The sequence below is a fragment of the Bufo gargarizans genome, chromosome 7 (assembly GCF_014858855.1).
Source record: "Bufo gargarizans isolate SCDJY-AF-19 chromosome 7, ASM1485885v1, whole genome shotgun sequence".
In the NCBI taxonomy this organism is placed as follows: Eukaryota; Metazoa; Chordata; class Amphibia; order Anura; family Bufonidae; genus Bufo; species Bufo gargarizans.
Window position 1 is genome coordinate 115,300,573 of NC_058086.1, and position 15,845 is coordinate 115,316,417.

At 44.3% G+C, this 15,845-nt stretch overlaps 1 protein-coding gene across 1 annotated transcript in view; it reads right to left on the reverse strand.

Annotated features, from left to right (window-relative positions):
• HMCN1 (hemicentin 1) overlaps positions 1–15,845 on the reverse strand; it is a 655,003-nt gene that overhangs the window by 538,170 nt on the left and 100,988 nt on the right. Inside the window, 2 exon segments of the mRNA XM_044300627.1 lie at positions 891–1,050; positions 3,146–3,258. Coding sequence (XP_044156562.1) covers positions 891–1,050; positions 3,146–3,258 — 273 coding nt within the window.

Sequence of the window (15,845 nt, forward strand, 5' to 3'; positions counted from 1 at the left end):
CCTTGTGAAGACTCCCAAGCCTGTCATAGTAAACTGACTACAAAGCCATGCCCGAGGCACGGCCTGACAAGCATCAGCCTGTCCAAAACCTGTAGACTTTGATGGTATTATATTTTAGTCCATGGGATACGAGATCAGAGGACTGCATATTCAAGTCTCCTCCAGGAACTAAAATTCACAGTAAAACTAATTTTTTTAAAAACACCCAAAAATATAAAGAATTAAAATCACCCCATTTTCCAATTTTGCATATAAAAATAAACAATAAAAAATGAACATAATAGGTATAACCATGTCTCAAAATGCGCAAACTATTAAAATATGAAATTATTTTTCCTATTCATTGAATGCCATAATGGAAAAAAATATAAAAATTCTCTTTTTGACTCCTTGTCCATTAAAAAAATTAAATAAAAAGTGTCTGAAAAGTCATATGCAAACAAAAATAGTACCAAAAGCGCAAAACCAAAAATTGATACTTTATTATTTTTGCACCTGGAATCTGTGTGAATGGAATTGTAGACAACTCCACCCAGGGCATTTCATATTTTTATATAATTTTATTTTTTTATCCTATTATTTCTGCCTCTAGCTGCAATGCAATCAGGATTTATGTCCATAATACAGTACCAGACAAAATTTGGGCACATCTTTTCATTCTGTGGTTTTTCTTATTTTTCATGAAAATTACTTCTATATTCTAATATTATATGTGTTCCTAGAATGTGGAAAATAACACACACAAAAAAAAAAAAAGAAAAATCTTTGTATTTTATGTCAGCAAAAACATTTTAACTATGCTCCTATGTAGCTGACCCAAACAAGCATTTATATTTTGCCAAAATGCAATGATCAGAATGTTCATGTGGTAATGATTATTTACAGCTTACCATAGACTGTAAGTTGAACCTTACGAGCTGCATAACCTGCAGCATTCACTGCAGTGCAAGAATATTCCGCAGAATCCTCTCCTCCTGGAGAAGACAGGGACAAACTTCCATCTGATTCGATGATTATAGTATCATTGTTCGGAATGATTGTCTCTCCTTTCTTCAAAGAAAAAAAAATGAATAATGAAAATAATAGAAAAAGTTAACTTCAATGCAGTAGTGTAGTGATATGAAAATCAGAAAAAGGGCATAAGCGAGGTCTTGTTGTGATGGCCCATTTATGACTATTATGTGTCAGAAGGCTGACCTGGCCTTCAGCGGTAACATACAGTACAGACCAAAAGTTTGGACACACCTTCTTATTCAAAGAGTTTTCTTTATTTTCATGACTATGAAGGCATCAAAACTATGAATTAACACATGTGAAATTATATACATAACAAACAAGTGTGAAACAACTGAGAATATGTCATATTCTAGGTTCTTCAAAGTAGCCACCTTTTGCTTTGATTACTGCTTTCCACACGCTTGGCATTCTCTTGATGAGCTTCAAGAGGCAGTCCCCTGAAATGGTCTTCCAACAGTCTTGAAGGAGTTTCCAGAGATGCTTAGCACTTGTCGGCCCTTTTGCCTTCACTCTGCGGTCCAGCTCACCCCAAACCATCTCGATTAGGCTCAGGTCCGGTGACTGTGGAGGCCAGGTCATCTGGCGCAGCACCCCATCACTCTCCTTTATGGTCAAATAGCCCTTACTTTCAAAGTTTTCCCAATTTTTCGGCTGACTGACTGACCTTCATTTCTTAAAGTAATGATTGCCACTCGTTTTTCTTTACTTAGCTGCTTTTTTCTTGCCATAATAGAAATTTTTAACAGTCTATTCAGTAGGACTATCAGCTGTGTATCCACCTGACTTCTCCTCAACGCCACTGATGGTCCCAACCCCATCTATAAGGCAAGAAATCCCACTTATTAAACCTGACAGGGCACACCTGTGAAGTGAAAACCATTTCAGGGGACTACCTCTTGAATCTCATCAAGAGAATGCCAAGAGTGTGCAAAGCAGTAATCAAAGCAAAAGGTGGCTACTTTGAAGAACCTAGAATATGACATATTTTCAGTTGTTTCACACATGTTTGTTATGTATATAATTCCACATGTGTTAATTCATAGTTTTGATGCCTTCAGTGTGAATCTACAATTTTCATAGTCATGAAAATAAAGAAAACTCTTTGAATGAGGTGTGTCCAAACTTTTGGTCTGTACTGTACATAGTGATTCTCCAGAATGCATTGGTGTCTAAATGGCATGAATTTTGTAAATTGATACATTCATTCTGTTCCTGGTCATCTTTTTCCTCTTTCATTTAAAAGAGTCTTCTAGTTTTATGAAATGCAGGCAATGTTATGCAGACTGATCAGATTGCATTAACTATAACAGTCATATAATACATGTTTTCCCATGAGCAGAACCCAGTGGACCTAACTGTAAGGCTATGTGCACACTACAGTTAAAAATGTCTGTGTGATAACCATTTAAGTAACGGATGTCGCAAGGAAGATTTTTAGCACCACTAAAAGTCTATGGGCCTATTCAGCATTTTTTAATGGCCAATGAATAGTAGGCATAAAAAAAAAAATCGTCCTATTTGTTGCCTTTTAATGGCCAGATGGACCGTTTTTAAACGCCACTTAGGAGTGGACCCATCTAATGGGCATTACAAACAGGTGAACTAGAACAATATTGCCTTTTAGGTTTAAAAAAAATATATTCTCATCTACTTGCACGCTCAGTTGTGACGTTATCACGCTGAGCGCAGGTCCTTCGGCGGGTCCTTTTCAATCAAGAGAGGAGCGACTGCCTTTAAAATTTGCTGCTGTGGGTATAAATGTGTCATATGTGCTATGGGGGACATTTATCAAATCTGTTATGCTATTTTTATGGCACACAAATGTTGTAAGGTTGCAACATTTGTGCATTTTTGGCAACTTTTGGTGAAATTTTGCAATATTTGTTGAGCTTCACCACTTCTAAAAGTGGAGTGAAAAGTTGGTCGAGATTAGAACAGGGTTATGTCTAAATTATGATGTTGCTAAAAAGTTGCTAAAAATCTCCATGCCACGCAACCCCCTGTCAGTGGCTAAACCACATCCACTTAAGCCAAACTTAGTACACCAGTTCTGTTGTAGATAGTAAGATCTACCTTTTTAAACCTGGCAATATTTATCAAGATGATATATTTACTGCATTATAATTACCTTTTTCCAAATAATCGATGGCTTAGGGACTCCACTGGCTTTGCATGGTAGCGATATTGCATTTCCTTCTATTGTACTGAAAATTTGTGGTCCATGCTGAATAATTGGACTAACTGTATAAAAGAAGGTTAAACATTACTCCTGCAGTTTCACTCTACAATGGTCTCTAACCATAAAAATGTTGACCCTAATACAGTATAATAGTGATAATACTGTATATATAACACAATTGATAGGATGCTGTCATGTACTGTATGCTTGTATGATACACATTGTCTATTACACATATGAAAGTCACTTTTGAAGTAAAAATATTAAATCTTACTATGTTAGGTATTTTTAGGTTTTTAGGTAGGGTGTGATGCAAGTAACAGCTGAAGTTGCAGTGTATACTTGTGTAACCCTGTGAAGTTACACAGGCTGCATTATCTGAAATGCCCAGTAGATGGCAGATGGACTCAGTATGCTGTTAATAAAACATTGAGCTTTGGTCACATGATTGTGACATCATCGAAGGTCCTGTAAGCTTTCCAGAAGTTACTACGTGCTCAGCCAGAAAAGGACATGTGTCTGAGAATGTGAGAGACTGCAGCACAGAGATGGAACCTTGCTGAGAGAACCTGCTTCACCCAAGATCACACCTGCTGAGAGAGGGGCCTGCTGGCAAAGACAAGCGCTGAGTCCAGACGTCTGGTGAATCCAGTGAGAGGAGACTGCTGCTGACTGACCTGGCTAATCGTGTTGTGAGGGTAAGCCAAACCTCCCTGTATCACTACAGGGCACCTGTCTCCTCACTCACAGTAAAGGCTCTGAGGTCCAGTGACGGACATTACACAGCTCAGGCTGCTTCAGTGACCCTGCAGAGCAGGACTTATAAGGGCCCCAACTCTCCTATGTGCACCAACGGCCACTAGGGCGAAGATAAGCGGGTGGGACACAGGCGTGCTTGTGGGTGGGTGAGGAAAATCCACATTGCATTGTTACCTGTATTACTCTATTGTATTTTCCTATGTATGTTGGTTAATTTGCTGCTTACTATATAAAGTTAATTCCAGTTAGGCTGTGTCAGTCTCATTGCACTAAGTATGTTCCCAGTGGGACCCCACATCCCTACCCCGGATGCTCCACTGGGTGGAGGCACTGCCGCAGACATGTACCCCAGCTCCCAGATAGCGGAGGCTCAGGATCCGCCTGTCAGGCATAGTGAGTTAACTAGGGTTAGGAACCCCAAAGACACTAGGGGGCGCCCTCAAAACCCCGTTACATGTGGAGGCACTGCTGAGATGAACTGGGGTACAACCAGTGAGAATAAGTTAAGTCCTCAGGCCACTCCCTCCTTTGCAAAAGAGTGGGCCCAGCAAAGAAATGTACCATTACAGCAAGCTGTGATGTTATGCAAAGTCCCATCCTGCTGTGAGATGAATCACGTCATCTTGTGTGTAGAAATTCGACTGGGAATAGAAATGGCGACCGTCAGGGATATCCTGCAGGATTCCGGAGGCCAAACTTACATGTTAATATATTGTCATACGGACTTGGGAGACCATGAGATGCCTACCAACGTTCATTTATATGGAGCCCCGGATGAAGGATGCTCCTTAGTGTACGCTCTCCTTGATAAGAAAGAAAGGGTCTCACTGCAACAACCCTTTAAATTAGAACAGAGAGATTATGTCACAGAAAATTATTCTAAGCTCCTGACTCCCATCCCCGGAAATACCGGAGCCATTCCTAAACAAGCTGCCCATCCTCCTAGAGGACAGGGGATGATTACTCCTAAAGCAGAATCTCATCCATCTACAGCATTACTGAAACCAGACAAACCTGAAGTACGCACCCTGCCTACAGGAGGTAGTGATGTATCGGACATACTACGGAAACTCTCAGAAGCCATAGTGACGGCAAACCACACTCATAGTTACCGCAAACTAAAGGTGTTTTCTGGGAATCAGCCTGTTCCTTCAGGAGAAGAGTCTTTTGAGGTCTGGAAGGATAATGCTATGCAGTTGTTGGAGGAATGGTCTTGTACGGATACCATAAAGAAACAGCGGTTGGTGGAGAGTCTCCGTTTTCCCGCTACAGACATGATAAGACTGTACAAGGGAGTAAATGGGCAAGCTACTGTGCACGACTATCTACAAGTTTTACAGGATGCTTATGGGAGATCAGAAGATTTGGATGATCTGTTGGTTAAGTTCCTAGCCACTAAGCAGAAGGAGCATGAAAAAGCCACTGACTATATCAACCGGTTACAGCTATCGCTTGGAAAGTTATTCCATAAAGGAGCAGTCACTGCCTCTGAGTTGGATGCTCGGCTATCTAAGCAAATTCAGAGAGGTGGTTTGACCAATAATCCAGTTATGATCCTGCTGAGAGCCAAGTTGGATGATAAAGTTCTGCCTTATTCCACATTAATAAATACAGCCAGGAGATTGGAAGATCAGACGTGTCCACCCCTACAGAAGGAGAAAGAGGATACAGAACTGTCAGCTCTTAGGAAGAAGGTGGCTGAATTGGAGCTCTTATGCAAATCACCACCAGAGAGAGCAGATCCTCCCCCTGGAAGTGGGGGGCAACACAGGAAGACTCAGAAAAAACTGTTTCCTGAGGATTCACCCCGCCGAGGGGACTGCTTTAAATGTGGAAAGTCAGGGCATTTTCAGCGGGAGTGCCCTGCGAATTCCATGGAGGTGGATGTGGAGGTGCTGGCAACCGAGCTTGAGGAGACTCAAATGACCAGGTCTTACAAGCGACGGAAGACCCGGCCTACATATAGTTTATCTGTAGGGGCCAAGATTGGGCCAAAATCTTTGATACACGTGCAAGTAGAAGGAATTCATGCTTCAGCATTACTAGATACAGGTTCTCAAGTCACCATTATCTACAGAGACTTCTATGAACGTCATTTGAAACACATTCCTATGGAACCTGCAGGAGAGTTTCAGCTATGGGGCGTTGGGTCTCAAGCTCAACCTGTGGAGGGATGCATAAAAGTGACCATAACTATTCCCCAGTTAAACACCGGGATGATATGTCCTATGGAGCTGGAAGTTTTGATATGCCCTGCAGCCAAGAAAGTGTGTGCCCCAATAATATTGGGTACTAATGCAAAGATGGTACAGGATGTATTCAAGGCCTATCTGACCGAAGTGGGAGACGTCTCCTTAGACCGATTGATGGAGGTCAGCCCTGTCCTAGGAAAAGAGTGTAGACGACTAGCCCTTGAAACAAAACCAGGGTCGTGCCACTATTCAGGAACAGAATCCGCATTTGTGAAGCCTGGTGAGACCAAAACCTTACGAGCCATAGCCTCAATGCACCATGAAATGTTGGGGGGAACTGGACAATACCTTATTGAGTCTCTGCCTGAAGAGGATCAGAAGAAGGGGTGGACTCTCATACCTGAGGTAAAAGATTGGCGAAAAAGGTGGTGTCGGAGCTTTCCTGTGATGGTACAGAATTTAACCCCCACAGAAATCCGGATTGATCGTCATCAGAAGATTGGCGTGATACACCTTTTAGATCAAGTTTTGTCCATCATGTCTGTGAGTGCAGAACAGGAGGATCATGTGAAAGCACCTTTAGATTTTGATCTAGAAGATTCTCCTCTACCACAGCAGTGGAAAGACAGCCTTCGTTCAAAACTGGCCACCCGAGAGGGAGTGTTCTCCAGAGCAGAGATGGACGTGGGGTGTTCTAAGAGTGCCACCCATGCTATAAGACTTGCTGATCCTACTCCTTTCAGAGAAAGGTCAAGAAGAATACCCCCTCGAGATGTGGAAGATGTCCGGGACATACTCCAACAGATGGAAGGAGCAGGCATCATCACAGAGTCCCGGAGCCCCTATGCCTCACCTATTGTGGTAGTGAGGAAAAAGAATGGTTCAGTTCGGCTATGTGTGGACTACCGTACTCTGAACAAGAGGACTGTGCCAGATCAGTACACTTTGCCCCGGATAGAGGATCTTCTGAACGCCCTATCTGGCAGCCAGTGGTTCAGTGTGCTTGACTTGAGGTCTGGATATTATCAGGTACCCATGAAGAAGGAGGATCAGGAAAAGACAGCGTTCATCTGCCCTTTGGGGTTCTTCCAGTTCACCAGAATGCCACAGGGAGTCACAGGAGCTCCTGCTACTTTTCAGAGGCTGATGGAGAAAACTGTGGGGGATATGAATCCCAAAGAGTGTCTAGTGTATCTAGATGACCTAATTGTCTTCGGGAAGACACCAGAGGAGCATGAACAAAGATTGCTAAAGGTGTTGGATCGACTTCAAGCTGAAGGCCTGAAGCTATCAGTGGACAAATGCCGATTTGCCCAGAACTCTGTCACTTATGTGGGGCACATAGTCTCCGCTGAAGGAGTAGCCACAGATCCTGCTAAAATTGAAGCAGTGTTGAATTGGCCAAGACCAAATAACATCAGTGAGTTGCGGTCCTTTCTCGGATTCTGTGGTTACTACCGAAGGTTCGTGAAAGACTACTCAAAGATTGCTCGAGAGTTACATGACCTACTGAAGATTACCTCTGACGTAAAGGGTGCTAAGGCACTATATCCTAAAGATCCCTTTGGAGAAAAATGGACTTCAGGATGTGAAGATGCCTTTCTGACATTGAAGAAGAGACTTACAGAAGCTCCTGTCTTAGCCTATGCAGACCCTGAGAAACCATATATCCTCCATGTGGATGCCAGTATGGAGGGCCTAGGGGGTGTACTGCACCAAAGTTATCCAGAAGGATTGAGGCCGGTGGCTTACATAAGTAGAAGTCTTACAGGTGCAGAGAAGAACTATCCAGTCCATAAATTGGAGTTTCTGGCACTCAAGTGGGCCATCGTGGATAAGCTGCATGACTATTTGTATGGAGCAACATTCGAAGTAAGGACTGACAACAATCCACTTACCTACATCCAGACTACAGCTAAGCTGGACGCCACAGGACATAGGTGGTTGGCCGCCTTGTCAAGCTACAGTTTCAGCCTGAAGTACAAGCCTGGGCCCAAGAATGTCAGCGCAGATGCCCTGTCCCGCAGACCTAGACTCCCTCCTCACCAAGAAGAAGAGGAGTGGGAAGAGATCCCTGGGCCGGGGGTAGGAGCCTTTTGTCAGATGTATGTGGTGGCCGAGAGTCAAGAAGAATTTGCCGAGCTAAGAGGGATAGACTCCATTAGCCACTCTCCAGAAGCCGTGCCTGAGGTGTTCCATGCTCCGGTCATGCTTCAACAGTGGTCCAGTATAACCACAGAAGACAAGAGGAAGGCTCAAGCGCAGGACTGGTATATTGGGATAGTTATCAGAGCCATGAAGACTAAGAATCCTAAATTGCTGACTTCTCTACCTGTGAGTCAAAGAGAATTATACCGAAGAGAATGGAGCCGACTACATCTCGAAGATGGAGTACTCTATAGGGTTGTGAAGTATCATGATCACCCTGACAGAAAACAGTTGGTACTACCGCACAGACACCGTGGCATGGTCCTGAGAGCTCTCCACGATCAACATGGGCATCTCGGGGTGGACAAGACCTATGGCCTAGTACAAGATCGGTTCTATTGGCCTCGCATGAGGGAACATGTCGAGCAACATGTAAAGACATGCAGGAGGTGTATCCAGAGGAAGACCCTGCCTGTGAGAGCTGCCCCTATGGGTCATCTGAAAAGTACGGGACCCATGGATCTTGTGTGCATGGACTATCTCTGCATTGAGAACGATACAGCGGGAATTGGAAATGTGCTGGTGGTAACGGACCATTTCACCAGATATGCTCAAGCCTTCCCCACTAAAGATCAAAAGGCTGTGACTGTAGCCAAAGTCCTTTGGCAGAAGTATTTTATTCACTATGGACTACCCAATCGGATACACTCTGATCAAGGTAGAGACTTTGAGAGTAAGTTGATCAAGGAGCTGTTGGACATGTTGCAGGTGCAGAAGTCCAGAACCACACCTTATCATCCGGAAGGGGATGCACAGCCAGAACGATTCAATAGGACCCTCCTAGATATGCTAGGGACTCTCAAGCAAGTCGAGAAGCGGTCTTGGAGTAAACATGTGGAAGCCATGGTCCACGCATACAATTGTACAAGGCATGAATCTACAGGGTTCTCACCCTATTTCCTAATGTTCGGAAGAGAAGCTCGATTGCCGATAGATGTCCGTTTGGGAGTGTCTCCTGATGGAACAGATTCAACTTCACACTTTCAATATGTGAGGAACCTCAAACAAAACCTTCATCGGGCCTATGAGTTGGCTACCCAAGCTGCAGCAAAAATGGAAGAACGGAACAAAAGAAGGTATGATTCTAAGGTGAGATATCGGGAGATTCAAGCAGGGGATAAAGTTCTTCTCCGGAATCTAGGTGTGCCTGGAAAACACAAACTGGCTGACAGATGGAAAGATATCCTGTTTGAGGTTGTGTCCAAACTGGAAGGACTGCCAGTGTACAACATTAGGGGCCCGGAGGGCCGAATAAAGGCTTGGCATAGAAACCATCTGCTTCCAGTTGTGTATGCTGATGAAGAGGAAGAGAGTAGTGAAGAACTGGAGGAAAACCCAGCCGAGAGTCCTGGAAATGGGGCAGAGGAGACCCCGGGAACTCCCAGTGCAGAGGACCAGTGGTGGTCATCACCCGCAGAAGAAACACAGCAATTGCCTCCTTTAACTCCTGTGGTTTCACAAAGTCCTGAAACCTCTCCTGGGTCACAAAGTTCTCCAAGGTTGAATCCAGAAAGTCCATGTTTTGTGCCTGGAACTTCCCTTAGAGACTCTACTTCGAGGGCAGGAGTTGAAGTTCCACAGTTGATGTCCCAAGATCCTCTCCCACAGCGAGAACTGAGACACAGCACCAGAGTGCGGCAACCCCCTAGGGCCCTAGTTTATGATAATATAGGAGAGCCCAGTTATGCCCCGCTGACACAAGTAGCATCTAAAATGGCCACTTTCCTACATGCACTAGCTGAAGTGGTAAATGTTAGCGACTTTTTACCCTAGATAACTAGCTAGCTAGGATGTTACTGTGTTAACTGTACTGTATGTATGCTAAACCTTTTTCTGTTGAGTTTTTGTTAAGCTCCCTGGCTAGGACTTGCCAGTGGAAGGCAAGTATTTTCAAGGGGGAGCATGTAACCCTGTGAAGTTACACAGGCTGCATTATCTGAAATGCCCAGTAGATGGCAGATGGACTCAGTATGCTGTTAATAAAACATTGAGCTTTGGTCACATGATTGTGACATCATCGAAGGTCCTGTAAGCTTTCCAGAAGTTACTACGTGCTCAGCCAGAAAAGGACATGTGTCTGAGAATGTGAGAGACTGCAGCACAGAGATGGAACCTTGCTGAGAGAACCTGCTTCACCCAAGATCACACCTGCTGAGAGAGGGGCCTGCTGGCAAAGACAAGCGCTGAGTCCAGACGTCTGGTGAATCCAGTGAGAGGAGACTGCTGCTGACTGACCTGGCTAATTGTGTTGTGAGGGTAAGCCAAACCTCTCCCTGTATCACCACAGGGCACCTGTCTCCTCACTCACAGTAAAGACTCTGAGGTCCAGTGACGGACATTACACAGCTCAGGCTGCTTCAGTGACCCTGCAGAGCAGGACTTATAAGGGCCCCAACTCTCCCATGTGCACCAACGGCCACTAGGGCGAAGATAAGCGGGTGGGACACAGGCGTGCTTGTGGGTGGGTGAGGAAAATCCACATTGCATTGTTACCTGTATTACTCTATTGTATTTTCCTATGTATGTTGGTTAATTTGCTGCTTACTATATAAAGTTAATTCCAGTTAGGCTGTGTCAGTCTCATTGCACTAAGTATGTTCCCAGTGGGACCCCACATCCCTACCCCGGATGCTCCACTGGGTGGAGGCACTGCCGCAGACATGTACCCCAGCTCCCAGATAGCGGAGGCTCAGGATCCGCCTGTCAGGCATAGTGAGTTAACTAGGGTTAGGAACCCCAAAGACACTAGGGGGCGCCCTCAAAACCCCGTTACACTTGTATAAAAATAGTGAATATCATTGATCATATTTGTATGCGTTATTCTGAGATGTGATTCAGTAATTGTATAGCTAGTATGAATAAATAGCTATACATTAGACAAAGGTACAGTGCTTTAAAAAAGTATTCATACACCTTGAACTTTTCCACATTTTTAAAATCGGCTACAAACTTAAATGTATTTTATTGGGATTTTATGTGATAGACCAACACAATGTAGTCAATACTTTGTAGTACAACCTTTTGCTGCAAATCTTTTGGGGTATGTCTCTACCAGCTTTGCACATCTAGAGACTGAAACTGTGCCCATTCTTTTTTGCAAAATACTGTAGCTCGAGCTCAGTCAGATTAGATGGAGAGTGTATGTGAACAGTAATTTTCAAGTCTTGTCACAGAATCTCAAAGGGATTTAGGTCTGGACTTTGACTAGGCCATTCTAACACATGAAAATGCTTTGATCTAGCCATTCAAATGTTACGGCATACATATTAGGACATCGTCAGACATCATCCACAACTCCATCCTCCGTCAGGCAAAACTCCATCAGCCCTCAGACATCAGACAAAACTCCGTCCTCCGTCAGGCAAAACTCCATCAGACATCAGACAAAACTCCGTCCTCCGTCAGACAAAACTCCATCAGACCTCAGACATCAGACAAAACTCCGTCCACCATCAGGCAAAACTCCATCAGACCTCAGACATCAGATAAAACTCCGTCCTCCATCAGGCAAAACTCCATCAGACCTCAGACATCAGACAAAACTTCGTCCTCCGTCACCCAAAACTCCATCAGACCTCAGACATCAGACAAAACTCCGTCCTCCATCAGGCAAAACTCCATCAGACCTCAGACATCAGACAAAACTCCGTCCTCCATCAGGCAAAACTCCATCAGACTTCAGACATCAGACAAAACTCTGTCCTCCGTCACCCAAAACTCCATCAGACCTCAGACATCAGACAAAACTCCGTCCTCCGTCAGACAAAACTCCATCAGCCCTCAGACATCAGACAAAACTCTGTCCTCCGTCACCCAAAACTCCATCAGACCTCAGACATCAGACAAAACTCCGTCCTCCGTCAGGCAAAACTCCATCAGACCTCAGACATCAGACAAAACTCTGTCCTCCGTCACCCAAAACTCCATCAGACATCAGACAAAACTCCGTCCTCCTTCAGGTAAAACTCCATCAGACATCAGACAAAACTCTGTCCTCCCTAACTCAAAATACGCCCTACTACACACACTCTTCACCTGACGGAGCTGCTAGCTGCTGGAGAGGCAAAGGACCTGTGATGACGTCATGACCATGTGACGAGCCACCTGTGTGGGAGGGGTCAGATGTGCACAGCAGCTGGTAGAGTGTACAGAACAGTAGCCATCAAATAGAGCTCTGTACTAGAGATGTGTGTGTAACCTGCATGTAGCAGAGCTGTGTACTGTGTTACAGAGATGTATGTGTAACCTGCATGTAGCAGAGCTGTGTACTGTGTTACAGAGATGTACGTGTAACCTGCAGGTAGCAGAACTGTGTACTGTGTAGCAGATCTGTATGTGTAACCTGCATGTAGCAGAGCTGTGTACTGTGTAGCAGAGCTGTATGTGTAACCTGCATGTAGCAGAGCTGTGAACTGTGTAGCAGAGCTGTATGTGTAACCTGCATGTAGCAGTGCTGTGTACGGTGTAGCAGAGCTGTATGTGTAACCTGCATGTAGCAGAGCTGTGTACTGTGTTACAGAGATGTATGTGCAACCTGCAGGTAGCAGAGCTGTGTACTGTGTAGCAGATCTGTATGTGTAACCTGCATGTAGCAGAGCTGTGTACTGTGTTACAGGGATGTATGTGCAACCTGCAGGTAGCAGTGTTGTGTACTGTGTAGCAGAGATGTGTACTGTGTTACAGAGATGTGTGTGTAGCCTGCATGTAGCAGAGCTGTGTACTGTGTATATAGAGCAGTGTGTGTAACAGCATGTAGCAGAGCTGTGTACTGTGTTACAGAGATGTGTGTGTAACCCGCATGTAGAAGTGCTGTGTACTGTGTAGCAGAGCTGTATGTGTAACCTGCATGTAGCAGAGCTGTGTACTGTGTTACAATGATGTATGTGTAACCTGCATGTAGCAGAGCTGTGTACTGTGTTACAGAGATGTATGTGTAACCTGCATGTAGCAGGCTGTGTACTGTATTACAGGGATGTATGTGCAACCTGCAGGTAGCAGAGCTGTGTACTGTGTATATAGAGCAGTTTGTCTAACCGCATGTAGCAGAGCTGTGTACTGTGTTACAGAGATGTGTGTGTAACCTGGGAACTATAAAAAAGTGTAAAAAAAAAACATAAATATTCAGATCACCCCCCTTTTCCCAAAATTAAAATAAAAGACACATCATGGGTTTCGCAATGTGTAAAAACGCCCATTGTATAAAAATATATTCCCCATACGGCAAACAGCAAAACAGAAATAAAAAAGAGTCCAAATGTCCGATTCGCCGTTTTTGGTCACTTCATTTGCTACAAAAATGTAAATAAAAAGTGATCAAAAAGTCTTAAACACCCCAGAATGGTATCAGTAAAAAGTTTAGATTGCCCCGCAAAAAATGAGCCCCCATCCAGCTCTGTACACATAATTACAAAAAAGTTATGGGGCTCAAAATATGGCGACAAAAAAAATCGGATATATTTTTTTTTATCACTATTAAAACGCAAGAAAAACTATACATATAAGGTATTGCCGGATTCGATCTGACCTGTAGAATAAAAGTAACCAGTCAGTTTTATCGCACATCGAATGTCGTAAATAAAAATCACGTAAAACTGTGGTGGAATTGCTTTTTTTTTTCAACAGGAAGAATGGGCAGTTTTACCATCTGAGAAAATAAAGAGCCTCATCCATAACTACCACAAAAGACTTCAAGCTGTCATTGATGTTAAAGGGGGCAATACATGGTATTAATAACTGGGGCGTGTAAACTTCTGATCAGGGTCATTTGGGGAGTTTGTGTTGTGATTATGATTTATAAAGAGTAAACACAGTTGTTTGACATAAATGGCTTCAGCCGACCACTAACCACGAGCGAGAGAGAAGTGTCCGTGGTATCAATCATATTCTCTGAACAATGGTTAAAGGGGTATTCTCATCTTAATGATCACTGTTACATCTGTTAATGATTTGACAGTGATAATTTTTCTAAATACATTTTATTACCCAATTCCCATCCTTTTTTAGAAAATAAAACCTGATGTTGTCTTTGGTCTCCCCTGGTCATGGCCACCTCTCCTGTCGAATCCAGCCGGGCCACGCTTGCGCAGAAGACGGAAAATTCTCTCCCGGCTGGGCCGCGCAATGTCCTGAACGCGCATGCCGCTGCGCATGCGCCATGATGACTTCTTCCTGGCCAGTATAGTACAGAGCCGCGAATGCGCACGCCGACTCTGTACTATACAGGCCAGGAATAAGTCACAATGGCACATGCGCGGCGCTGTGCGCGTTCAGGACATTGCGCGGCCCGGCCGGGAGAGAATCTTCAGTCTTCTGCGCAAGCGCGGCCCGGCCGGGAGAAGAATACAGGAAGTGAACATCACGCTCAAGGAAGGTAAGTATGAAAAAGGGAAGATGAGAATACCCCTTTAAGAAATCATAAATTCTGCAAGGGTATGTAAACTTATCAGCACAACTGTAAGCAGCTGTGTGATATAAATCTGTGGAATATGGGAAGCACAAGAGAATGTGCACCTTCAATCCCATCTTTGTAAGGCCTCTTGCACATGGTCGCTGTGTGCCTGTGGTCGAATTGTGGACCACATACGGCGGTTCCGCAATACACAGGGCACCAGCCGTGTGCATCCCGCATCCGTGATGTCGACCCATTCACTTGAACGGAACAGAAACACGGATCGGATCCCCACAGAAGCACTACAGAGGGCTTCCGTGGTGTTTCTGGCCATGCCTCCGCACAGCAAAAAAGTAGAACATATTCACGGACCCATTCAAGTTGAATGGGTCTGGATCTGTCCCGGCTGCTGCACGCACGTTGCCCGTGCATTGGGGACTGCAAATTGCTGTCCCCAATGCACAGAATGGACCAACAACGTTCATGTCCAAGAGGCCTAACACTTGTGATCTGTGTGAAGCGGCATATATGCATTCATGTTGCATGTATTTATTAATTAGGCTACCAATTCTGAGTAACTCGGAGTGACAGGAGATTTACAGAATCAGATTTTTTTTTTTTTGTCGTCATATTTTGAGCTCTATAACTTTTTTGTAATTATGTGTACGGAGCTGGGTGGGGGCTCATTTTTTGTACACAGCACTGCTACATGCAGGTTACACATACAGCTCTGCTACACAGTACACAGCACTGCTACATGCAGGTTACACATACAGCACTGATACACAGTACACAGCTCTGCTACATGCAGGTTACACATACAGCTCTGCTACACAGTACACAGCTCTGCTACATGCAGGTTACACATACAGATCTGCTACACAGTACACAGTTCTGCTACCTGCAGGTTACACGTACATCTCTGTAACACAGTACACAGATCTGAAACCTGCAGGTTACACATACATCTCTGTAACACAGTACACAGCTCTGCTACCTGCAGGTTACACATACAGATCTGCTACCTGCAGGTTACACATACATCTCTGTAACACAGTACACAGCTCTGCTACATGCAGGTTACACATACATCTCTGTAACA